The 25228-nt window shown below is 46.2% G+C and overlaps 7 protein-coding genes across 7 annotated transcripts; 3 read left to right on the top strand and 4 right to left on the bottom strand.

Annotated features, from left to right (window-relative positions):
• Positions 1–1483: 1483 nt before the first annotated feature.
• Positions 1484–2799, bottom strand: AOL_s00097g163 (uncharacterized protein; the record flags this gene model as incomplete). The annotated part of the gene is made up of 3 exons (XM_011125996.1): positions 1484–1619; positions 1738–2530; positions 2610–2799. 3 exons carry the CDS (start codon positions 2797–2799, stop codon positions 1484–1486), a joined length of 1119 nt encoding a protein of 372 aa, XP_011124298.1.
• Positions 2800–4566: 1767 nt separating this feature from the next.
• On the bottom strand, positions 4567–7777 carry AOL_s00097g162 (uncharacterized protein; the record flags this gene model as incomplete). Its single annotated transcript, XM_011125995.1, has 6 exons — positions 4567–5651; positions 6046–6277; positions 6337–6580; positions 6646–6703; positions 6759–7042; positions 7263–7777. The coding sequence occupies 6 exons, from the start codon at positions 7775–7777 to the stop codon at positions 4567–4569; spliced, it is 2418 nt and encodes an 805-aa protein (XP_011124297.1).
• A 2583-nt stretch (positions 7778–10360) lies between these two features.
• On the bottom strand, positions 10361–10706 carry AOL_s00097g161 (uncharacterized protein; the record flags this gene model as incomplete). The annotated part of the gene is made up of 3 exons (XM_011125994.1): positions 10361–10520; positions 10605–10642; positions 10701–10706. The coding sequence occupies 3 exons, from the start codon at positions 10704–10706 to the stop codon at positions 10361–10363; spliced, it is 204 nt and encodes a 67-aa protein (XP_011124296.1).
• A 320-nt stretch (positions 10707–11026) lies between these two features.
• On the top strand, positions 11027–12004 carry AOL_s00097g160 (uncharacterized protein; the record flags this gene model as incomplete). Its single annotated transcript, XM_011125993.1, has 5 exons — positions 11027–11300; positions 11383–11471; positions 11536–11704; positions 11777–11890; positions 11955–12004. The coding sequence occupies 5 exons, from the start codon at positions 11027–11029 to the stop codon at positions 12002–12004; spliced, it is 696 nt and encodes a 231-aa protein (XP_011124295.1).
• A 285-nt stretch (positions 12005–12289) lies between these two features.
• On the bottom strand, positions 12290–15509 carry AOL_s00097g159 (uncharacterized protein; the record flags this gene model as incomplete). Its single annotated transcript, XM_011125992.1, has 3 exons — positions 12290–14711; positions 14786–15365; positions 15431–15509. 3 exons carry the CDS (start codon positions 15507–15509, stop codon positions 12290–12292), a joined length of 3081 nt encoding a protein of 1026 aa, XP_011124294.1.
• Positions 15510–15985: 476 nt separating this feature from the next.
• AOL_s00097g158 (uncharacterized protein) lies at positions 15986–18430 on the top strand (the record flags this gene model as incomplete). The annotated part of the gene is made up of 3 exons (XM_011125991.1): positions 15986–16287; positions 16363–18241; positions 18308–18430. The coding sequence occupies 3 exons, from the start codon at positions 15986–15988 to the stop codon at positions 18428–18430; spliced, it is 2304 nt and encodes a 767-aa protein (XP_011124293.1).
• A 2455-nt stretch (positions 18431–20885) lies between these two features.
• Positions 20886–24821, top strand: AOL_s00097g157 (uncharacterized protein; the record flags this gene model as incomplete). Its single annotated transcript, XM_011125990.1, has 7 exons — positions 20886–20902; positions 20991–21109; positions 21208–21420; positions 21495–21531; positions 21600–22782; positions 22842–24596; positions 24681–24821. 7 exons carry the CDS (start codon positions 20886–20888, stop codon positions 24819–24821), a joined length of 3465 nt encoding a protein of 1154 aa, XP_011124292.1.
• Between the last annotated feature and the right edge of the window lie 407 nt (positions 24822–25228).

The raw sequence follows: 25228 nt of genomic DNA, 5'->3' as shown, positions 1-25228 counted from the left end.
GCCATGGCCCGTATATTCTGACGACAGCTAGGAAGGCCTGGACGGCCTGATATCTGATTCATTCAGTGTTTTCGCAAGCACTTGGTTTTTTTTCGCATTACATACATAATATTGATACTTAAATATGTCGTTTCATCATTCGCCGGGGTGCAGTGGTGTTCGGTGTTTGCTCTTGCAAGCTCGGTTCCAGCGCATGTCCAGCCTTCCCCTACACGATGATTGAGAGGCTTGAATGCAAATTTCAAGCACACACATTGGAATGAAGCTGCAGCGCAGCGGGCCTGCAAATATTGTGGATGAAAGGCGATTTGGCAAATTTCTAAACAGCCATTCGCGTCTGTCGTATAGGGCGTCCCCGAAATAATATTTGAGATAGTGCTCGGATACCAATCGGCATCAGCGTTAGTAGGGGCCACCAACCGGGCAACTGTGGTTTGGCCTGAGGAGCCTTGCCCAATGCAACAATAGAGGAAACCACGAGCTAGTATTTTGAGGTGATGTAAGCTTAAGGATCGTGTCTCTGTAATGCTGACAGAATCCAAATCCAAATACTTACTTATCAGTATCCATCCGAGCCGTCGCCCTAGCGTTCTAAGATCGAAATCTGATATCTGGCAGCCGTGAACTAGTTCATGATAAGGGTAATCTGGTAAGACATGCAACTTCGAGGTTTTGAGACAGCCCAACCGTTGTAATCTTGTTCGACAACACATTTTTCTGTACCAAACCCGAGAACTGGCAAGTTTAGGCTGACTGACGAAGCTAAGTATGTGCGCATAAACTTCCAAGCGCCGTTAGACAAACCAACCCCCCAGCACTTACAGGCTGTAAGGGAAACATGTTTTAACGTGATCTATCTTGATCCCGATTGCCAGAACACTAATCGGACGGCATTAAATTCCTTATGCACGGTGTCCAAGGTGTCAAGTAGTCGCAGCTATAATAGCTCAGTGGTCGTTTGGGATTCACAGGGGACTGGCAACAACTGGCTGCAAGCGATGCATATGGAGTGTGTGTGTGTGTGTGTGGTCTGCCTTTGTCTCGATCCGCCTCTTCAAATTCTCGTTCGCTCTTCCATACTATTCAATAAGCCTAGCTAGGCCGCAGTCTGTACACATGAACGGCAGACCATACCCTCAAGGTAACTAAGGACAGATTGTACTATAAACGGACACTGGAGGTTTCCATGTACCCCTCCCTCGCCAACAATTGGTCATTATCATTTTCTGTCATTTGACATTCAAGGCACTAAAACTGATACCAAAAGCAGCTAATATGACACAGCCTGCTGCATCGACGGTGTCCAGATCCTCTTGTCGTAGAGTCATTTCATTGGTCATGCCGAAAAATGAACGGATAGGGGGTCTTGATCAAGGAAGCCCCACCTCGCGAATCCTTTCCGTACTGCCTCTCTACCCCCCTCTCGCTCGCTCTGCCCTTGTCGTATTCCGTGCCGTGATAAGGCATCCTTGACCTAGCTGGGCTAGATGAAGTCACCGGACCCGAATCCGCCAAAGCCACCACCTGGACCCCGTGGGAACCCCCCTCGAGGTCCCCCAAACCCTCCCCGTGGACCCCCTCCGGGTCCTACGGGGTCATACCTCGAGCCGGGCGGGAACCTGTACCCAAGTATCAGCATCACCAGTATCAAGGGCCATACGGCTTCACAGCCTTCTCCATGATCCTAATTTTTTTTAAAATTTTTTTTTCAAAATCAGAAATTATTTCATCACTCACCGCGGATCCGGCACACCGCCGCCCTGCCTTCCACCGAACATAGGGTGATTAGGACCCACAAACATCCCATTGCCTCCTTCCTCCCCAAAGAACGGACCTCGTAACGTCGGATTCGCCCCCAACCCAGGTGGATTCAGATCATCATCTCCAATCCTATAGGGATTCCTTCCGCCTCCGACGCCACCACCAGGGAAGCCCCATGGGTTCCCAGGTGGGCGATTAATCTCGTATTCGTCTTCGAAGCCAGGAGGGTCTTCAGGGCTCCGGAACGGTCTAGGTGGACCTCCCCTCGATGGTATACGTAAAGGATCGTAGTCACCAGGACCTTCCATCCCTGGCGGGCGGGGAGGTCTTCCGCTTCCTTCTCTTCTTTGATTTGAGCTTGATGCAGCAGTAGAGGCAGATGTAACCGCTTCTGCCGCCTCCTCGTATCCTGGTTTATGTAGTCCTGGAACAAGTTTCTGTATAATATTTGATTTGAAGGAGGCAATTAGGTCACTAATCCTTGAAGGGGATATGTAGGCTTCCTCTACTGGTCTCCTAGAGTCGGATGATGATGTGTCTTCGGAAAAGAATGACTCCGATATCCAATCCTTTGTGACAAGTTCCAGCGTGGCAGTCTTGTCATCCCCCAGACCGAGAGCCATGATGACTATCTTGCCACCTAGTCGGTTGATCCTTAATAGAAACTTCATGGCAGATTGATTATGAGAGTACCGGAACCCAAGTGATGATGTTGAGGAGCTCCATTGTGATGGTAGTGCCTTCAACGATTCTAGGTCAATGGCCTCATCTGTATATTCGAAGAAGTACCAGTACATTAGTTTTTTTGTCTGATGCAAGATATCCTGAGAAAGGAGAAGTTAACACACCTATCCTATCATCCTCTTCAAATCCTAATAATTTGAAGTCGACTGCTACCATGCATGCATGTGAAAGTACTGCAATAGCTTCAGTAGCGTTGCGGAGCGGGGCTCTCGACGCGGGGTTCTCATCGGTCCCGCCTAAGCTTTTCGTTATTATCCTAGTGACATTCGATCGATCTAGTGGGTTAGACGCCATTTTTGAAGACGTGATGGGCTTTATAAAAGGAAATATTTGGCGGTATTGTCTTTTTTTGATACGATCGTTGGATGGGGAGCTTTCGTTTCGTGAAGCTCTAGCGAACGCGACTTTGTTGGAAAGGTTGACGTCGTCCTGATTCGTCATCGACGGTTCCACAAGAGGCCACTAGTCCTTATTCGGATATTTCACGTGACCATGTTGGATTTTGTGCCCAACCAACACAATATGTTTCTCAGACGATTTAGAAACGGGTTTGGGACAACATGCAGTTGGTGAGGAGGTTGTCTATGTCTGCCTACGAGTCTTTGATCAATGTATGAATGTTTAGCCCTAAAGCTACCTATGAGCGAAGTGTGGACCGCGTCTGCAACACAAGACTAACCTATGAGCTGTATTAGAGGTTGTGTCTTAGTATTAAGTTTTTATAACATCTAATACAGACACCTAGCATCTTAGAGGTCGAATAGAGTGGTTATTTGTCGGAGGTCACCCGTCTTATAACTCTCCACCTTGTCGACCGTAGACCTAGTAGCTATGACAGAGAAAAAAGCGCCTTAGGCAAGGAATATTCGAGACTATAGTGATGCCATAGTCCCAAATTCAAGCACCCTTGAAGCGGAGATGGTGTTGCACTACCCCCCAGAAACCGGGCAAAGAGCTCAGTAAGGATCGTAACGGTGTCGTACCCAACACAGTTTGGTTACGGGACTGGGTCGTAAGTGGTACTAGAAAACTGTTAGAGTCGGTAAACAGTTTGTCTTTCTGGGTGTCGTCCTGTGTAAACGCGTGAGGAAGAGAGTCTTGATCCGTTGCCATCCGCCTATTCTTCAACGACTAGCCGACTCCGAATTCAGATGAGGCCTCCTGCGAAAGAGACATTCTTCTCCGAAATACCTATTTAATGTTTGTCAAAATCCGCATAGGCACAATACGCATAGATTAATGGTTCCAAGCGCTCATACCGTGGATCAGGGCGGAAAGACTCATTGGGGAGACTTCAAGTGTGTACATCCTGGACGTTTCTATAGAATTATCCGATCTCGTTCCTAGATTGTCACAAAGGGAAGCATGAGTTACTAGGGTATGGGGTTCGCTATGTAGTTCTTCGGGTGATTTTATACCCTCGTAGGTACCGGTATTTTCAATACCATGCCTAGTAAGTATATGTACCTTGCAGGTATGCATTATATTGATTAATTATCGATATCTCGAAGCTCTTGTATACAAAATGGATGCAAAGGCCCCCGTGCTGTTCAGTTCTGCCACTGCATGCTAGCACCCATAATGTCGACATTGACATCATAGACTTGCCCTGTCCCGTATAAAAAGATGGGTGATAGATGACAGGAATGAAAACACGAGTATGTAGGGAAATCAGAGGCTTTTGAACAAGGAAAACAGTAAGTTGTGCAGTAAACCATCGCCCCCCTATTTTTGTAAACTGTTGAAAACCCTCCACCCTAGCATCATGAATAAATAAAAGAAAAAAGGAGAAGCAGAAGCAGAAAAGAAATCGCAGCCCATCATGAAAACGCCGACGCCACCGCTCCCAAATAACAGATATATTCGCTAAAAACGGCACACTTTCGGGAAATTAGTAGTAAAGGTTGAGTAACCTAAAAAGAAAAGAAAAGAGAAGGAGTTTTGAAGGCGGGGTGGGCCTAACATAATAGAAAAGGAAATATAAGGGGTTTGGCAATAATGATGAGATGACATCGACTAAGATCAACTTGAGTTGGTGTAATATGAGAGGAACACCGCTCTCTACTTCCTCTTCATGATCTTCGCTGGACGACGAACGACGGGAAAATCCGGGGCAGGTGCGGGCTTAGCGCCGTGAGTTGCGGGCGCACCGGCTCGCAGATCGGGAACGGCAGCGTTAGCAGCCCCTCCAACATCGTTCCCATTGTCGGGGATAAGCTGGGGGTGCTGGATAGCTCGATTGTGAGCGGCTTGTCGGCCCCTGGCTACCAATCTATTCCCACCAAAGTTTCGATGGATAAATCCGGGATTGCCGTTGGCTCGCGCTTGCGCGTATGCCTGGGCCTGAGCCTGGGCCTGAGCCTGAGCCTGAGCCTGAGCCTGAGCTTGAGCCTGTTGTGCTTGAAGTTGAGCCTGTTGTGCTTGAGCTTGGGCCTGTTGTAGACGAGCTCCTAATTCTGCTTGTGCTCGCGCTTGTACTTGCTCATGGGGTTGTAGACCAATCGGTTGTTGGGCAACCGGGAACCCATATTGATTAAAGGGGTCTTGAAGAGCTACACCATAGATACCGTCTACCATCTGCGGCTGTGGAGGGGCCGGGATAGGGGCCGCTGGCGGCCGCTGCATAAAACGTTGGATGAAATTCAGAGGCTGGGGAGGAGGAGCCGCGTATCCGGGAGCACCTTGGAAGGGAACAGCATTACCCAAGTATGGGAGTGGATTTACCTGGATCATTGGGTTCCTTAGCATTTGTAGTTGGTACATCGGAACTCCAATTCGGAATCCTGGATCTAGGGGGAATGCTGCGGGGACCTGCAGCATGGGTTGGAATGGTATCCGTATCATGGGGTTCATTACCTGAAGAACCTGACGTACATTGGGTCCTGGTTCGGGTGGAAGCACTGGTGGTGGGGCTGGTTGACCAAGTGGGAAGCGTCCTGGTGGCATGTGCTGGATTCTACCATGGTGGATTTGGGCCCTAGGAGCGTGGCGATTCCCTGCCTCAATTTTCTGTCGTTCATCATCGATAATGACTTGTGAAAGCTGAATCCGCATCTGTTCTTCCGTAATTTCTGGATTCTCAGCCCTAATTTTAGCAATCGCAGCTCGCTCTGCGGCTTCAACTTCATTGTGGTGTCGTTCTTCGGCTGCAAAATGTTAGTATAAATGGAGCAAAGGATGGGTCTATGAACGGCCTTACTATTGTCGAATAGAAGACAGTTCCCGGACCTCCCCCCTCGCGCAGGGTCATTGAAATGATTGTAATCTCTAATTACTTTCGAGCATAGGTAGCTAGCGGAGAGTTTAGAGTTCGATCATCTAATCAAGAAGAATTTGACAATCTTACCAATTCATGGCGCCGCAGCGAGTGCAAATGCTAGAATAAAGTTAGTAAAAGCGCTCTATTGGGGGGTTCTAAGTGAAGTACATTTTGTTGCATCCAGAACTTTCCTTCACATAAGGAAGCGAGCATTTCCTAGTAAAGAGCGCCATGAGTAAGGCTCGTTATCTTCCATAGGAGGGATTCATACCCGCATTTACGAAGCAAAGCTTGAGTCATCGCTTCTTCAACGTCCTTCCTCAGGTTTTCATTCTTGTTTTTGGCGCTCTCTTCACAAGTATAAGGGATGTGAGTTACTTTGTTGCAGAGTCGGCAGCTGATTTGTCCACATTCGGGGTTTTGGCATCGGAATTCCTTGTCGTCTTCAGCAGACGACTGCATTATAAGAGCAAATTCGCAAAAAGGACATTCTACGAGGTCTTCGATGCCGGCCTGTCATAACATTAGCGTGAGTTTCCTTTGTGAGAGGGTGGTCGGCAACGGGTAAATACCTTCATAATCATGTCTCGTTGCTCAAATCTTTCCAATGCTGAAACCATTTTCTCATCACAGAATCTTCGGATTTCACGTGGCGAGAATTCCTTTCGACACCCCGATGTATCCATGCAAAACAGCTTGTACCTTTGCTGGCCAATCTCTGTTTTAGCGTTTTGCTTCCCACATTGGAGACAGAAGAGATGGCCATCCGTGCATTGTGTCGCCTGTGAAGGGGGGACCTCGCCGAAGCAGCATCCACTGGTTTACCGGTTTTCACGTTAAAAATCAACTAGATCGCAATTCTAAGAGAGGGTGTAACTTACCATTCAACTAGTTCTTCGTCAGACTGGTCGGCTGGCCCTGCCCCAGCGCCCCCTCTGACTATGCCAATGGTTAACGCTTCTTCTCTGACCAGTCTTTGGGCACTTCAACTTACAGGTTATTGGCTCGTATATTCTCTTGGCCTGTCTCAACTCCTCCATGAAGCTGTTGTATTCCTCCGGTTGTATTTGATTAACATAACCCTTGAGTAATTCATCTGGAACCGCTTTTCTGACCCTAGTAAGCTTCTTGTAAGGCTTGGCAGGGTCTGCATCGAACTTCGATTCAGCTTGAGCGAGCGCTTGGAATGCACCAAAGATATAATACCGGCTCCTAGACAATTCCTGATCGATATAGGCGGCGGGAATCAATGGGAATGCATTCCTGAGTAGCTTAGAGCTAGGCAGATAAATTGTTTGTTAGTGATTGATATAAAGAGGACTTTTTTGTGTTTGGGATGGGATGAAGCAAGTAGGATGTCATTTTCCATGTATAGTGTTCAATTTCGAGCAAAGCAGTGTAGCCGGAAGTGTGGTAACCACAGGTCCACAATGATGTCGAAAGATGCCGATATTCCCGGAAAGGAATTTACAATTTAGTTGTAAAAAATAGCACTTACCTTAGCTGGCGGACAGGCATCGAAGGAATAAATCTAGTGGGATCGTTGCAATATTTATCTTCTAGCTCTTGTGCATTCATTTCGGAAGGACTTTGCTCTCTCTTCCTTTTGGCTGCTCGGTCCTCTCGCTTTAACTTAGGATAGCCGCCATTTGTCTCGAGAATTTGATCAGCTAGAAAATCAACCATGTTCAACCCTTGAAGTTGGACATTCTCGAAATTGTTTTCGTAGAGACCCATAACGTAAGTGTGATCGATATCAGGGAAAAGACCAAGTAGCATTGCAAGGCATTGATCTGGGGAGGGAAATTCTGGTTCTGGTGGGGGAGGTTGCTCCACCTGCATTTCTAAATCATGGAGGTTGAATGGAGGGAAGAAGTCGTCGTCAACAACAGGACCGATGGGGCCTTCGTTCCTAGCCTCTGGAGGAGGAGAAGGTGAAGGAGATGGAGATGAAGATATGACAATGACATCGGCCATGTCAGGCTGCGGTTGTGGGGGACGTTGAGCTGCCATGTTAAATGAAGTTGGAAGTATTGAATGTGAGGTTGCTGTGATGCAAGTAGGTTGGTTGTGAAGTGATGTCGCGTCAAGATAATAGGGAGTCAGAGAGAGAGAAGGAAGGAGGGAAGGAGGGAAGGAGGGAGAGAAAGGATAGAATCGTCAGTTCTGTATACAGATGACTTCCTACGCTACCAGGTTCGAGAGCTCGAGCACAGAGCTATCATCGTCAAAAAATAGACTGCTGGTGGATAGTTGGAGGTTCTATAAGAAGTATGAATGCGAGAAATATTTGTCTTGTAGACGTTTGCTTGGTTGGGAGGTTAAGAACTAGTGGTTAAGGAAATGGTTTGGAATCGAAAGACGTCGCCGAAATGCAGGCACCGTTGAACAGCGTCGTATGAAGCAGCCCAGCTACCTATGTCCTACTCCTACCACCCATTCACATCGTCATCCGCAGCCACAACTACATCAAACAGATACGGTAACTTCCTACTCAAGTGCTAGCCTTGCGAATGTTAGAACCAGTCCAAGATCCTAAACGAGATCCTGTTGTAACAAGGAAGCCGAAACTAACTTACTACTTCGAATATTCGAGAAGGCGACGGCGACGGCAACGGCGACGACGGTAACGATAAAGAATACACTCCGGCACAGCCTAGAACAAATATTTACTCGAGTCCCAAGTTCGAAAGCCTTCCTTCTTCCTTCGCGAAAGCGACCGATGCGTATGAGGGTCACCCTGCACGAGAGGGGAGAAAAACCACACGATTCAAACCCAATGGTAATTCAAGACCGAACCAAACAAAAGCCAGCGAATGAGCGGACGAACATCGGTATATGGACGCAGACAGAATATATGATGCTTGTGATGATGATACAACGGTCCCCGGAGGACCTTCGAAGCCCTTTCTTGCGGCTGAATAGATGGCCAAGCACAGGGATTGCCTGTGTCGTCGGTGTTGGTCGCCACTGTGCTGCTCAAAGCGGTGGATTGGATCGGTATGATGGGGTGATGGAGACGTCAAGATCAGACGAAAGCAGTCGGACTGCGGGGTGGTCTTCTTTTTATCTAAAGGAGTCGATCGGCTAGGCTAGCCGTTGGCTTCCTCTCGAATCGCTGGAATTTGAAGTGTGACCGGGGTCCTACTTGCATAGAAGCAAGTCTAACTCCTTGTCTGTCAGCTCTATCTTGTCTTGTCTGGTCTGGTCTTGTCTGGCTTGTCTCGTGATGCACTTACTCACTCACTAACTGCAGGAGCTACTGCAGCGGTCGACGCGTGAAATTGTTACCCGCTGGCTGGGCCTGCCAATGGTACCGATAGCTTAGCTTGTGGGAAATTGGCCCGCCGGAAAGGTCAGCCCTGAACCTTTGTGGGCTCGCTAATGCCGCCAATTGCAAGGGGAACTATAATTGGCTCCGGAAAAACTCTCGAAGAGGGAGAAGAACAAGAAGAGGCCTCTGGAGGAAAAATGGTGGATTGGTCGAGGAAGGCTACGGTGCGGACGCTCCTCCTTATATATACTGATATGTATCTATGGTTTAGAATTGTACGGAGTACATTTCTATTCTAGAATTGAAAGAAAGCGAGGGTTTCTAGCTCATTCGACTTCCAAAACAGGCACTGTATAGTAATCTGGGGCACTACCTGGCACGCTCCTATGTTTTACTATCTGTCACGGGACTATCTCCTCATTCCTGGAAACTCATTTGAGTATTGAAATATATATGTACTTACCTACTTCCAAGTACCTACTTAAGTATATACTCAGATACTACTGTCCGGGGGTGGCCTCAACTCGATCTTGATCGGGTCTACGATTAACAAGCATCTTCCCTTTTTAGAACCCTTTCTACCGGCCGGTTTGCCTTCAATTGAAACCCAAAAGATTTAAATACTCAAGGTAAATATGGTCCATGACTGAGTACGTAAGTACTTACTTACTTACTTACCTAGGTAAGTACTCAAAGATATAAATATAATCAATTAGGCCACGTACATGCAGGGAACAATTTTCACTATCATAATAATTGCCTCAAACCTGTCATCTCACCCATTCGCCACCGTTTTGGCAATGCAATGCGAAGCGTGGCTTGTAAGGATATGATCATAGTCACTTTTGATAGAAGTTGTTTTAGCAAAAATACACACACGAGTATGTGAACATTCAAGGCAGATGTACTCGCCTTTTTTGATTCATTCAGACGATATCAGTCTATTATATGTTGGAAAAAAGTATTTGTCTGTGTCCTCTCTTCCCCCCCGGTTCCGGCAAGCTCGATAATGCATTTCACGGAATGCCTAATGCCCCTCCGCCAATTGATATTCGCCATGCATCGACGTTTTGTTTCGATCGCATATGGTGGAAATTGATGTTGATAACTTCTCCTTCTCTCCTTCTCTCCTTCTTCTTCTTGTTATTCGGTCATAACTTTTGATGGGATAACAATAATGTCGCCTCTCATTCCTTCATTGCCGTATCCTCCGTCTTATCTTGGTTGGCAGCAGAAATCCACAGGACATTGTTACACCTGTCGCAAACCCTCTCATCAGCTTGAAGTCCATTGATAAGATACCGGTATAAAAACATTATGCTCTACCTGATCATGACTTGTCCCAATGTACCAGTGCTTTTGTTGTCAATGAACTCCTCGGTGTCGGAGAGCTGGATGTTCATGTACGAGTCCACACTAACAAGTCGGCCCTTGTATTCGGTCTGACCCCATTTCAACCTGACGATCACGAAGTCATTGATGCTATGCGTCGTCGAAAAAGACAATTAATTAGCTTCCTGGTATCCGGTTTTCGATCGGGATTCAAAGGATTCGGTGTTGACATACAGGCCTTGCAGCATCGGCCGCGGGTTTATAGGTTGGAACTATCACCAGCATCAATTAGTACCACCCACGTAATAATCATCCGGGAGAGGGACCTACACTCATGATGTCTGGTTGGGAGTGTCGCGCGATAATATCGTAGCTAAGCTAAATATCTGGGAATGATGGGAAGTCAAACGCGTCTGGTTGTGGCCAGTAAATTTGCACCGAGCGCCAAGACCCGCTACAGGGCCGACCAATCAGACAACCGACATTCCGACGTCCATCCAAATATTTCCGTCATAGAAAGAACAACCGGAAAGACCTCACTCATCCCACTTCAGACCACCGACAGACTACCAAACCTCCTCTGCTCTTCTCTCGAAGCAAGAGCCTTCAATTGCTCGCCTTCTCCTTCTCCACTCCTACCATAGACATCGCCCACAATGGCCGCCCTTCGGTCCCTTTCGACGGCCGCCTCCAGGTCACTCCTCCGCTCCTCGACATCTGCTACTCCCCTCGTCCGAGCGACCGCTGTAGCCTGTGCCGACCAGCGTCGCCAAATCACCACTCCAACATATGGCAAGCCGACGACTACCATTCCCGACTTCAGCAAGTACAAGTCAAAGAAGTCCGAGACCTCCAATAAGGTTTTTGGATATTTCATGGTCGGAACATTGGGTGCCTTGTCTGCCACCTCTGCGAAGGCTACCGTTCAAGGTATGTCGCTCCATTCTTCTCGGTTCGATGTCGCTATCTATTATATTCTCGGTCGCTTATAATTTTTCTTGCCGGAATCTAGACTTCTTGGTCAACATGAGTGCATCCGCAGACGTTTTGGCTATGGCCAAGGTTGAGGTCGCATTGAGCAGCATACCGGAAGGCAAGAACGTAAGCCTTATCCAAATCCACCACTATATCATAAGATTACAAATCTCTAATGTTGTTTTTTCAGGTTGTCATCAAATGGCGTGGAAAGCCCGTCTTCGTCCGACATCGTACCTCCGATGAAATTGAGGAAGCCAACAATGTCAACATTTCGTCTCTAAGACATCCAGAGACCGACGACGAGCGTGTGAAGAAGCCTGAGTGGCTTGTTATGGTTGGTGTTTGCACGCATTTGGGTTAGTTTTCTGTCTAGTCTTTTCATTTTAGAAGTTCTAGAACTTTTGATATTGACGACTGGAAACAAATAGGTTGTGTGCCAATTGGTGAAGCCGGTGACTACGGTGGTTGGTTCTGTCCTTGCCACGGTTCTCACTACGATATCTCTGGTCGTATCAGGAAAGGACCAGCTCCTCTAAATCTTGGTATGTTAAATTATACCTCCTACTGTTAAAGCTTCTTTGAACCCAGTACTAACATTTCCTCTAGAAATCCCTGCCTACGACTTCCCAGATGATGATACCCTCGTCATCGGTTAAAAAGCCATCTCCCTCATGTGCCAATGGTCTTTATAAAACTACCCCTACTGTACAGATAAGTTTTTGAGACTTTGAAAAGAACAAACACTCTATTACAGCAAAATAGCTTTGTTAGAAGCGGACGTTTTTTTAAACCTCTTTATTTTTATATTTCTTCGCCTGTTTATACCTTTCCAATATCTCCTCTAGTATATATAAATCCTAAGTAGAAGTCACCGGAGATCGCATAAATACTTCATACATAAGTATATCTTGACTAGAAATTAGTATGGAAGCGCTGAGAGACTACTCTGTCAATGCTTCGACCAGCACGCCTGCCTGCTCTCTCACTAGCCCATCATCATCCGTTGCTCTAGTATACCCCAAGACCCTCACGATATCTTCTAGCCGTTCCCTCGGTATAACCTTCAATAGTTCCACTGTCCCATTCTTCTCTAATCCGTTCAAAACACTGGATACCAAATGTACCGCGGCCCTCCTAACCGTTGCCTGTTCCTTCCCCCTCTCAAGTTCCAAAATCCTCAATGCAACTTCCACCGCGGCGAGGGTAACACCCACCGGCACGCCAGAGGCATTAGTCTCAAATAAAATACCTAAAACCGATAAAGCCGAAGTCCTGACCCTATAATCCTCTTCCCCAACCTTTGAGATCCACTGTTCGTCATCTTCCACCTCCTCTATCTTAACCTTCTTCCCGCCTTCGACATCAATCCCCGCTTCAACCCTAGCTTCATTTAATACCTTTCTATATTCTTCATCCATCTCCCCTTCCTTTTTGATTCTTCTTTCCGCTTCTTCCTTCTCCCTTGTAGCCTCTCCGGCTTCTTTATACCTCCTCTTCCTCCTCCCCGCCAGCCCAACCATAACATTTCCTACCTCTTCAGCAACCTTTCCCACCGCCGTCTGCCCAAGCCTTTGCACTGTTCCCATCAAAGCCTCTCCAACTTTTAGTCGCTCATCGATCCCCATCTTTTCTTCCTCGTCCACATAAACGCCCACCAGCATCCCAATCACCGTACCAGGATGTTTATCAGCCAATTCACAGAGTGTCTTAACCACACCCAGATACACGAATGACTCTTTATCTTGTAACATATCGATTAAGAGCTTTGTAATCGTCTGGACATCAACCACTGAACTTCGTTCCTTGATCAACCCCTTCAATATCTCCAATCCATGCGCACGGATTGGTACCATCTGGTCTTGTAGATATAATAACGCAGTCTGTAACGTCTGTTGTTGTTTCAAAACTTTCTCGTCGACTGGCTTGACATCCCCATCTATTGGACCGGTTAAAGGAATATCCTGTGTCGAGATAAAGAGTCCCAAACTCCTTGTTAGAGATGCAATAGATCCACCCACACCTCTTTCCGAAGATAAATACTTCAGAGAAGGTTGTAAAGTCGATAATAGTTTCTTCTCCTGTTCAGATACAGTTCTTGAAAACGATGTCGATACGATAGAATTTAGGAGTTGTAGTGCAATACCTATTGCATCGCCACCACTAGAAGTTTCGTCATTGTCATCGGCAACCAGAGAATCAAAATCTTCCTCTCCATCCATTATTTTTCCAAGCGTATTCATTGACGGATTCTGCAACGCTTCAAGTCTTTCTCTTTCTTTCTCCAGCGTCCTAACATGGGAATCCAGGATTTCCTTAACAAGGATGATGACTTGTTCTGGCCGCCGAGTCAACCGTTCCGAATGATGTTCCAGTATCCCCTCCAAAACTTTTAACTGGAACAACAACCCAAATGCAGCTCTATCGCCACCTTCGGCACTTATTGTAAACCCACCACCTAACCAACGTCTACACAAACTTAAAAAGAAGTCTGTGAATACATCATCATTCGCCGCCAACGCTAGAGATATAAAGCTCGGGGTTCTTTCTTCGATATCCTTTACTTCAATTGCCTTGGATGGGAGATCTGTATCTCGTGCTACGATCTTCACTTGTCCCATTTCTCCTCGGGTGAAAATCCAGTGGTCGTCTCCGTCATAACCAAAGTTTTGTACTATTTCGTCTAAGACTGTTGAACTAGGTTTGAGTTTCATGTAAGCTATAAGGAGGTCTTGTGGCGTCTTTTTAACTGTTGGGCTAGTTGCTTTTATTGCAACAGCGAATTGCCAGAGACCCCAGAGAGGGAGGGTTAGGGTGTCTAGAATCCGTGAGGCCAGGTAACTTTTTCCGTTTGACGATTGGAAGAGGGATGATATTCGATTAATTGCTCGTTCAAGATCTTCTTCCTCCGTCAAGGTGATGATATCACCATTTTCCACTTCTTCCGCCACTGGGATCTGTGATTTCGCTGGTCGAAGCGGACGTAACAACCTCGGGAAAAAATATTTTTCAACTCCTTTCTTCCGTCGTTCAAATACATCGTTAATAACTATCCCCGCGGCGAGCCCCAGATTTCCGACTTCGTCTAATAACTCTATTAATTGCGGTGCAACCACAGAGAAATATTGGTCGGGAGTCGAAGCGGTCGGTACGGATCCTATGAGCTTTGACGCCTGTTGAAGTGCTACCCGCTGGGTTGGTATCTCGTTAGTAGGATCTATAAAGAACGTTATTTCGTCTTTTACACCACCTGGACGGGCTAGTGGGATGCTTGAGAGGTAGGTTGTTAATGGTTTTTGGAACCATGGCGGGGTCGTGGGGAGGATGAGGGGGACAAGGAGGGGTAGGAGAATAGGCGTTTGAATACTATAGTAAATATGTTAGCATACCTTGACCATATAGAAGCGGAGCGTTGAAATCTGAAAAATAAAGAGACATACTTATCTAAAGCACTATAAAACTTTTTCCGCCATTCTTCGGTTCCATTCTCAGGGTTAAATGCTAATTCACCCAGACAAGCAACTAAATCCATCTGCAGCCTTTCCCGCACAGCATCACTAACCTCGTTCGATGCTGTTACCAATATAGGTTGGATGTTATCCACTATCATCGCAAGTAACTCGACATTGCGACTATCCGTCCCATCCTCATGCTGACTAATTGATGCGGCGGCGGCAGCAGCCTGTATTTGTGAAAAGTATCCAGAGGATTTTGTACGCCTGTCTAATGGCGGTAAGATCCCAGATGTAGTATTTGGGTATATTCCCTCTAGAAGTATTAGGTCCGCCAATCCGAGGATTATACGTTGATCTCTAGGTGCGAAAAGGGCGTCTGGAGATGAGTTCTTAGGGGTGGCGGATTGGTTGAGCTTTGAAAGAAGTGATAAGGCATATAGTATCACTTTCGAGGATTTAAGATTGTATGAAGGAGCTTCTACCGATGAAGAAGAAGCTGATATGTCATTTTTAGGGAGGGTTTGGTAGAGAGATTCGATGATAGAGGGGTGATGTCTGTTTGATGCTTGTGAGAGTTAGAGTCGGATATTGAATGGAACCTAGTAATGTCTGAAGAATATTCGGACCCACCATTTTGAGGTTTGAAGACTGGCTGGAGGAATGTAGCAGCTGTATTGAGGGTTGCTTGAAAGGTCTTTTGGCTGGACATGAAGATTTATATTCCTTAAAGTCGAGATCAGTTTTTAGTGGAGTCGTGGTGTTCTGGGGTCTTGAAGTCGCGAGCTAGATTGGAGGTTGAAGTTGGGTGGAAGCGACAAAGCCAAGCCTGTGTTTCCGGCGCTGAACAAGAACCCTGTCCAATTTTTTTCTGATGACCAAAACCACCACCATTCTCGTCTTCTTCCCTCTATTCCTTCACACTCTTCCATCTTATCTTCTCTTCACTGTCCCTTCAGAATAGTTGGTGGGAAGGAGATAGAAACAATCGCCTTCGATTGAATCCGTGGCTCCTTCGAAGCATCTTTTTGGCTATCTCTTGACTGCCACTTATCAGGCGGTTAGCAGGCACTACTTACGAACACTGCTCTCAACGGCTCACCGACTGACAATCACCAAAGTACCTTTCATTAAATCGCAGCAGCTACAGTAGCCATCACAAAGGCCCGTCCATCCTACTCTCTCGCTATGCCGGGAGAACGTGAAATCCTTGATAGCGACCGACCGACCAAAAAAGCGAAGGTTAGCACCGCCATAAACGGGGCTTCCAAAGACATGGACAATCCTTACTTGGCTCACATGTACGCACCTTCCACTGCCTCGTCGGCAGGTCAAGATCTATTTGCTGGGCTTACTCGCCATCAGACAACCACCGCACAGGCGCAGAAGGCCGAAGATGGACCGTTCAATCCGTTCACTGGGACACAGTTGTCGAAACAGTATTTCGATATTCTGAAGAAAAGACGTGATTTACCTGTTCATGCTCAGAGGTAAGGCTCCCTTTATTCCATTTAGATGTTGCTCGGTAGAGCTGTTGGGTATAAATTTGCTAACTGGTATTACAGAAATGAATTCCTTCGACTTTACCAGGAAAATCAAATCCTCGTCTTCGTCGGTGAAACCGGTTCCGGCAAAACCACCCAAATACCTCAATTCGTTCTGTACGATGAAAACCCCCTCCAGACCGGAAAGAAGGTTGCTTGTACCCAACCTCGAAGAGTCGCTGCTATGTCCGTCGCAAAGCGTGTTGCCGATGAAATGGATGTAGTTCTTGGAGAGGAAGTTGGTTACAATATCAGATTCGAGAACAATACGTCTTCCAAGACCGTTCTACAGTACATGACAGACGGAATGTTGCTTCGAGAAGCGATGAACGACCCAAATCTTAGCAGATATTCGTGTATCATCCTCGATGAAGCTCACGAACGTACCCTTGCAACAGATATTTTGATGGGATTGTTGAAGGAAGTGGCCCTGAGACGGCCGGATCTGAAGATCGTAGTGATGTCTGCTACTTTGGATGCGCAGAAATTTCAAAGATACTTCGGAGCTAAAGAAAATGACTACAATGCTCCTTTACTCGCTGTTCCCGGTCGAACCCACCCAGTCGAGATCTTCTATACACCAGAACCAGAAAGGGATTATGTTGAGGCTGCTCTGAGAACTGTCTTGCAGATCCATGGAAGTGAGCCGGAGGGTGATATCCTCCTCTTCTTGACTGGTGAGGAGGAAATTGAAGAGGCTTGCAAACGTCTACGTGCCGAAGGGGACGAGATGCAAAGGGAGTATGATACTGGTCCACTAAAGGTTTATGCACTTTATGGTACCTTGCCTCCCAACCAACAACAGCGAATTTTCGACCCGGCACCCCCACCAGCCCGTGCTGGCGGGAAGCCAGGACGAAAGGTCGTCGTCTCTACAAACATCGCCGAAACATCGCTTACCATCGACGGTATTGTGTATGTCGTTGACCCTGGATTCAGCAAGCAAAAGGTCTACAATCCACGTATCAGAGTGGAATCTTTGCTCGTTTCACCAATCAGTAAGGCCAGTGCACAACAGCGTGCTGGTCGTGCTGGTCGTACACGGCCTGGAAAATGTTTTAGATTATACACAGAGGATGCATTCAAGAAGGAACTAATCGATCAGACATATCCCGAAATTTTGAGGAGCAACTTGGCTAGCACCGTGTTGGAACTGAAGAAGCTCGGGATTGATGATCTGGTTCACTTCGATTTTATGGACCCTCCTGCTCCAGAAACAATGATGAGAGCACTTGAGGAGTTGAATTACCTTGCTTGTTTGGATGATGAAGGTGACTTGACAACCATGGGGCGTATGGCTTCTGAATACCCCCTCGATCCGGCCCTCGCTGTCATGTTGATCTCCTCGTCCGAATTCCAATGCGCTAGTGAAATTCTTTCTATCACTGCCCTCCTCTCTGTCCCCCAAGTCTTTGTCCGCCCATCACACAAACGAAAAGAAGCTGACGCAGCAAAGTCTCAATTTGCGCATCCGGATGGCGACCATCTTACCATGCTCAATGTCTATCATGCCTTCAAATCACTCGATTCGGGCGCCGGGCAAAGATGGTGTTCGGAGAATTACCTTTCATTCCGTTCACTCACGTCGGCCGACAATGTTCGAAACCAGTTGAGGGTTATTATGGAAAAGCAGGAAATCGATATGAAGACCACAGATTTCACGGACCGAAACTATTATAACAACATAAGACAGGCGTTGTGTGCTGGTTTCTTCATGCAGGTTGCGAAAAAGATGTCCACGGGGAAAAGCTATAAGACAGTGAAGGATAACCAGGAAGTTCTTCTGCATCCTAGTACAATGTTGGGTCAAGAGAACGAGTGGGTTCTCTATAATGAATTTGTTCTTACGACTAAGAACTATATTCGAACGGTTACGAGTGTCAAGCCTGAGTGGTTGATGGTAAGTTTCTCTTCTGGTGTACACAACCCCCACGACAGAATATTATGCTAATGGTTTTTCTCATAGGATATTGCCCCCAACTACTACGATATTGACTCCTTTGAAAAGGGTGAGATTAAAACGGCACTTGTGAGAACTGCTGAGAAGATTGCAAGGAAGGCGAAGCTGGATAAGAGGCTGCAGAGGTAGACATTGGGAAACACTTGAATGGTTCCTTGGCTCTGGTGAAAATTTTCCTTTGGGTCTTATTACTGCGTTAAACTACGAGCCAGTGTGGCCTTGTTTTTATTATTATTATTTCTATTTCTCTGATGAATGACGTTAATCGCTATGGTTAAGTTAGCAGTTGTCACGATATGAAAATGGCGCCAATTGGCGTGGACCCTAGTATCGCTGGTATAACTTACCATATGTTTTCTTTGTTTCATTTTTTTTCTTTCCCACTTTGTTCATAGAACGGTATTATGCGATGGGCCGAGGTTTGATGGAAAAATAGAAAAGGAAAAGTTTGAAACTGGACCAAGCTACCCCATAATCTGAAGATGTCTTGGAGTGATGCATCAGATAGCGAGAAGCCCCAGCCTCTGACGCCACCGCCATCCGGTCAGTGCACCAATCCGCATTAGCGGATAAGATTCCGTCAGTTGGCAATAGATCGCGTGCCTTCATTGATAACCAGAACTATCTGACCAAACAGATTCGAACATGTACAGCAATTACAAACACCAAAAATACCATACCAGAACACATAACTCGGTGAAATGGGATTACCATTGACATTTCGTTCTGACATGGCCCCATTACATACATGTACTTACTTACTATTATGCATCTTATCGACATGGGAGTGCTCCGTAGTGGTGGTTAAAAACGGCCCCCAATAATCCACAACCAACGAATTAAACATGCATGCAGGCTTTAAACACTGCAGAACGGTGCTACCCTTGCAGTCGTGGCTCTTCCCCGGATGTTCCCATCCTTGTCAAGGAAGTCAGTCTGTCAGTCAAGCTTGCAAGCTCTCAAGCTTTAATTCTGGCCAGCCCCACAACGTCTATCTACCACCCATAACGAACGTCTGATGGCCGACCCACCCAATGCCCAATGTTCCAGCCCCCCCTTCCCTCAAGCGAAAGGGTCATCGGTTGGGACTGGTGGCATCTGAACCAATGGTTTTGGCACGTTAGAGGAGCCAATCACGTCAATTTGCCTGTGAGAAGATTACATGGGGTGGAGAAAGATTGGGGGCAAGAACAACACCATGAGCTTCGAGTGATGCATGTGTGCATTCTATTCCATCGATGCAGGCAATGGTGGATGGAGATATATATTTTTGGACATCGGAAGTACTCGGGCATTCATCTAGTTCTATAGCTAGTTCTAATTTTTATTTAAAACTTCCCCTCCTCCTCTTACTCGACCTCCTCTTTTTTTTCCTCCCAAACCCTAGCTTATTCTTATTCTTACTCTTGTTCCTTCTCCATACCGATGTCTTAAAGAGGTGGTTCCAGAGCTCTGCATGATCACATTCTCTCCAGCAATAACTCCACTTTCCTTTCCTCTTTAACCAAGCCCGCATCTCATCATACATATCAGCTGAGCCCTCAAAAAAATTGCAAAAAAAAACAAAAAAGCAGCTACACAATCTAGTTAACATTCGGAAAAACAATAATAAGTAGGCTAAGCTTTCTTTTTCGTTCAGGGTCCATCGCATTTTCCGGCGCAGAGAGGGATCTCCAGGGGTCAAAGACCTTAAAAAGAGGCGTTCCGTCGAGATTTATAAACTTGTGTGCGTCGGCGAGTTCCCGCGAATAAATTTCGTTTCGAACTCACCACCAACCCCTAAAAGAAAAGAAAAAGAAGGTTCGAAAGGGAGGTATTCAAGCGAAACGAACTCCTCTCTCTCGCTGATTGTAGATTTTTTTTTTCGGATTTCGGACGTTTATTCTTCAAGTGAAAAAAAGGAAGTCACGCGGCCGTTACCAAATTTAAACATAGCTTATTTGAACCAGCGAGAGGGTTTGAAGATACATATAAAAGTATAAAGAGCAACGTGTGAGGAATCTAGAATCTACTACCTTAACTCTTTTTTTTTTTTTTTTTCCTTTCTTGATTCCCCTCTGCCTTTTTTGATAATGGACATTTCGTTACCTAAAGTATCATCACGACATCATTGGCGTTTCGACCGTTTGTAACCCGCCTTTTTTCCCCTTCCTTTTCTTCTTCTTTGCTTTGCCGTTTAAGCTTCACGCCTCGAATTACAACAAACCTGGCAACTTCACCCAGTTCTGATTGATAATTTTAAAGTTAACCTCGAACTCTCTCCCCTCAAAAAGATTAATAATTCCCGAGCAAACCCGGCAAACTCGCCCAAACGCATCAATTTACCCAACTTTAACCAACTCTCTCGGAGTTCGGAACTACAAATCATATCTCGTTTCAGGAAGGCGTAACTGTCAAGTACAAGTTCCTCGTACCCATTGCATTGGATACAGAACCACGACCTTGGTTCTTCGAAGAAGGAATTGGACCGTTTGGGAGGAGTGGTCTAAAAATCCTCAACCATCATATCACAAGACAAGCAAGCTTTAATTGCTTCAACCATTTCCCTTTTTCTTCTAGGAATTTTTAAAACGAAGAAGACAGGATGAAGTTTGGTCAGAAGTGAGTATTTTTTTTTGCTCTCCCACCATTTATTACCTAATAATTTTTATGAATATTATGAGCTAACTATCTCCCTCCCTCTCTCTAGCCTCTACCGTAATGTAGTGCCAGAATGGCAGGCGTCGTATATCGATTACAAGGGCCTTAAGAAGCGGATAAAGCGTATCTTACGTAGTACACAAGATGAAACGGATCCAGATCTTGCTCGTACGTTCCCGGAATCCCCATCATCTACTCTACTTTTAAAAGAGAAAATAAAATTCTACATATTATCACCGAAGACTAACATCATTATCACTATCAAGCATTCATATTCTCCCTTGACCGCGAGCTAGAAAAAGTCGATCAATTCTACAACAAACGGTTGGCGGATTGTACCCGAAAACTAAAGATCCTGGGAGAAAGACACAAAGAACAGTTTGAGAACGTAGATAACATCCCCAGACATGAGCTTGAAGAGCATGCTGAGGTATTGTTGGAGCTGAGGGGTCAGTTGAGGAAGATTGCTTGGTTTGGAGGTAAATGACTGGTTCCACGAGATCTACCTATATAGGTAATGCTGGGATAGATGCTGATCTGTTACTGAGTGTAGACGTCAACCGGCGGGGGTTTGTGAAGATCCTGAAGAAGTAAGAAACCGAACGCTCGTGCAACATACTTCCTTAGGGAATACACCTGACTAACAAGCTCCTTTCAGACTCGACAAGAAACTTCTAGTCAAAGTCCAACAACGCTATCTAAACTCCAAGGTCCTTATCAAGCCCTTCGCAGCATCAAGTGAAGTCACAGCTGCCGAACGAACTGTAAACGAATGGCTCGAAAAGCTTGGTTTGGGAATCCAAATCAAGGGGAAATCGGAGACAGAGAAACCCGATGGCTTGTCCTTCAAAAACTCGTCTGCTGGAGGTGTTAGCGGATTATCTCAGGAAGTTCTAAAGACCTTCGATGTCTCAATCAAGAACGATAATAGTGAAAAACTGGATAAGGCGCTGAAGGATATGCACCTCTCGAAAGACCAGTTTTCACAAAACTTAATCCTGAATCTATTACAACGTGCCGCTTACGCCGAGGCATTCAAGTGTATTGATTTGCTGCTCAAGCAAACAGAGAGTTTGAAGGATACCGAAGATATCAACGAAAGGAATCTACTCCACCGAATCGTCAGAGCAATGGGAAGGAGTACATCCACAAAGATGAGGAATAACCTAGCGAACTACTCAGAGCTATCGGTATCCTTTAGCCGTGGTGACGCCAATCGAGCATTACCCGAAACTCCTGAGGAACAGGACGAGCTACCGGGAAGCTTTGATGGAATATTCAAGGTTCTCAAGTACCTCCTCGCGAATTTCCCACCTAGCTTGCGAGTAGCTTTGACAGATCGAGATGCCTATGGAAGGATACCATTGCACTATGCTGCCGAATATGGTATTGTCCAGGTCTGTCAGACGCTAACAGAGTACATGCATAAATGGGGTCAAATCGACGGAACAGCCGGTATTGATAGTTCACCGTGGTGGGATAATGAGGGCCTTGCACCCCTTCACTTGGCGGTTATAGGGCAACACCCAAAAACCACCAAGATCTTACTTGATGCGGAAAGGTTGGAAGGAGATCCGATCGAGATTATCGAGGCTCGAAAGAGCGTTTCCAAATCTTCGGCTGTCCTGTGTCTAGCTACACGGAATAATGCGCCAAAGCTAGTGGAGTTGTTGGTAAAGGCTGGTGTGGATGTCAACTTTGCGGATGAGAATGGAGAATCGGCTCTCTTTATCGCAGCGAAGTTGGGACATCTTGAGTGTGCAAGAATTTTGTTGACAGAGCCGGAGACGCAAAAGGTTGATATTGAGTTTGCAGAGGCGGCTTTTGGCTGGACCCCTCTAGTATGTGACCCTCTTAGGTGTCGATCTTTCTTATGCAACTGCTAATATCCGGTGCTTAGTTTACTGCTGCCGTACACGGCCACGTTGAAGTTGTAGCACTACTTCTCCAATACGGAGCAGACTACGAGCGCCTTGACTCGTCAGGATGGTCCGCCGCGGAGCATGCTACTCTCAGAGGTCATCTCAAGATCACATCAATGATATTTGATCAATCTCAGCCATCCGACGGGTCCGACACTCTCTCTGATACTGCTAGCACAGTCCAGCAGGCAGTCTCGTCCCTATCTACATCGCCGTCAAGGTCACTGGCTGAGGCTGGTTCTCCGCTTGAGAAAGGGAGGTTCACACAACCGAACACCAAGCCGATTAAGACGTTCGGTCACAGATATATTCGAGATAAAGCTATGGTTCTCGTGACCCTCGGGTCGAAGGACCTTAAAGCTCCAGTCGACCCTGTGAAACTCGAGCAGATCCCTCTGGCGCTAGCTCATGCCACACAGTTGGATACTGCGCTTTCACTGGTTGTTTCCGCAAAGTGTGCAGAGGGTGAAGAGAATATCATTGATCTCCCATTGCAGGATTCAATCCTTACCGAACCTCTTGTTTTTGAAACCTCGGACGTATCAAAAGTCAAGTTGATATTTGACTTGGTCCCAACTTACTCCGGTAGAAACGACAAAGTTCTTGGTCGTGCCGTCGCAGTTTTGAACAGTCTTCGTCCCGAAAACGCCGGTGGAAAAGTTGCCCTGCAAGGTGGACATACCCTCCCGATCCTCGAAGTTAGTACCCTCGAAGTCATCGGCTACGTCAACTTCGAATTCTTGGTCATAACTCCGTTCTCTCACGAGAACATGAGTGTCACTCGTGACCACACCTACTGGAAAACACTTACTGTTCCATCGATCATTGGTCACCGTGGTCTAGGTAAAAATATCGTGGAACGTAAATCCCTTCAGCTGGGCGAGAATACTCTTCAATCCTTCATCTCTGCAGCAAACTTAGGCGCCAAATACGTGGAGTTCGACGTTCAGTTAACAAAAGATCATGTACCAGTCTTATACCATGACTTCCTCGTTTCGGAAACCGGTATCGACGTGCCAGTTCACAGCTTAACCCTAGAGCAATTCCTCCACCTTAGCGAACAACAAAATGGCCAGTCTCGCCCTGTATCCCCCGCCCTCTCCGACAAACCCGGCGACAAGGGCCTTCCTCGCCGCTTCAGATCACTTTCCGTCGGCTCTAGCAGCGACGACAGAACAGTCGACCTCCTTGAAAAGATGAAATTCACAAAGGCCCTCAAAACCAAGGGATTTAACGCCAACACTCGTGGCAGTCACATCCAAGGACCTTTCCAAACCCTCGAAGGCGTGTTCAAGAACTTGCCAAAGGACATTGGCTTCAACATCGAACTGAAATACCCCATGCTTGACGAAGCACAAGCAGAGGAAATGGACCACCTAGGAATCGAACTAAACACATGGCTTGATAAGATCCTAAAGATAGTATACGATCACGGCGAAGGAAGAGATATTATCTTTTCCTCGTTCCACCCTGATATATGTCTTATGGCGTCTTTTAAGCAGCCTAGTATTCCTGTTTTGTTCCTGACGGAAGGAGGTACGGCGTTTATGTCGGATATTAGAGCGAGTTCGTTGAAGGAGGCGATTAAATTCGCCAGTCAGTGGAATTTGATCGGGATCGTTTCGGCAGCTGAGCCATTGGTGAAGTGTCCGAGGTTGATTAGAGTGGTCAAGGAGACGGGGTTGGTGTGTGTGACTTACGGGACGTTGAATAACGACCCGGAGAACGTTAAGGTGAGATCCCTTCTTTTCCTTTAATCCACTAAACCGGCATAACAAAAGTTTACAAGATTGCTAATATGTGACCCAATATGATAGATTCAAGCAAGTCAAAGCATAGATGCGGTGATTGTGGATAATGTTTTAGCGATTAGAAAGGGGTTAACATCCTATAAGGACGGGGCTACAGATAGTGGAAAGGATGGCGTTAAAGATGTGATTATTGAAGTTAAGGCGTAGATATAAAAGGGGTTTTTATTCATGTTTTTCTACTTCTTTCTTTTTCTTTCGATTTCAACTATCGGGTTTGTGCTTTACACCTTTTGCATGAAGGGGAGGATCGAGGGTTACCATTGATACGATGGAATGATTGATACGACAATGCATTGTTTTCTCCCTCTCTTCTCATTTCTGTTTCTTGGGTTCTTTTCCTAGTTGGATTTCCTTCTCGGTTGATTGTATTATTTACCTACTTACCCTTTCTTTCTTTTGAAATTTTCGTACTTTATACGTGTATGGAGATCTCGAGAGCCTATCAGGGCTAAAAGTTCAACACTAGTTTTAACTATTCTTACGGGTGGAAGGAGGATCTATCTTGACGTTTCAATTGTCCCATCAAAGACAAAAGACATGATTTTAATAATAGC

The sequence above is a fragment of the Orbilia oligospora genome (genome assembly GCF_000225545.1).
Source record: "Orbilia oligospora ATCC 24927 unplaced genomic scaffold scaffold00097, whole genome shotgun sequence".
NCBI classification, from domain to species: domain Eukaryota; kingdom Fungi; phylum Ascomycota; class Orbiliomycetes; order Orbiliales; family Orbiliaceae; genus Orbilia; species Orbilia oligospora.
The sequence above is the reverse complement of the archived record's forward strand: the minus strand, read 5'-3'. Positions and strand labels throughout refer to the sequence as shown.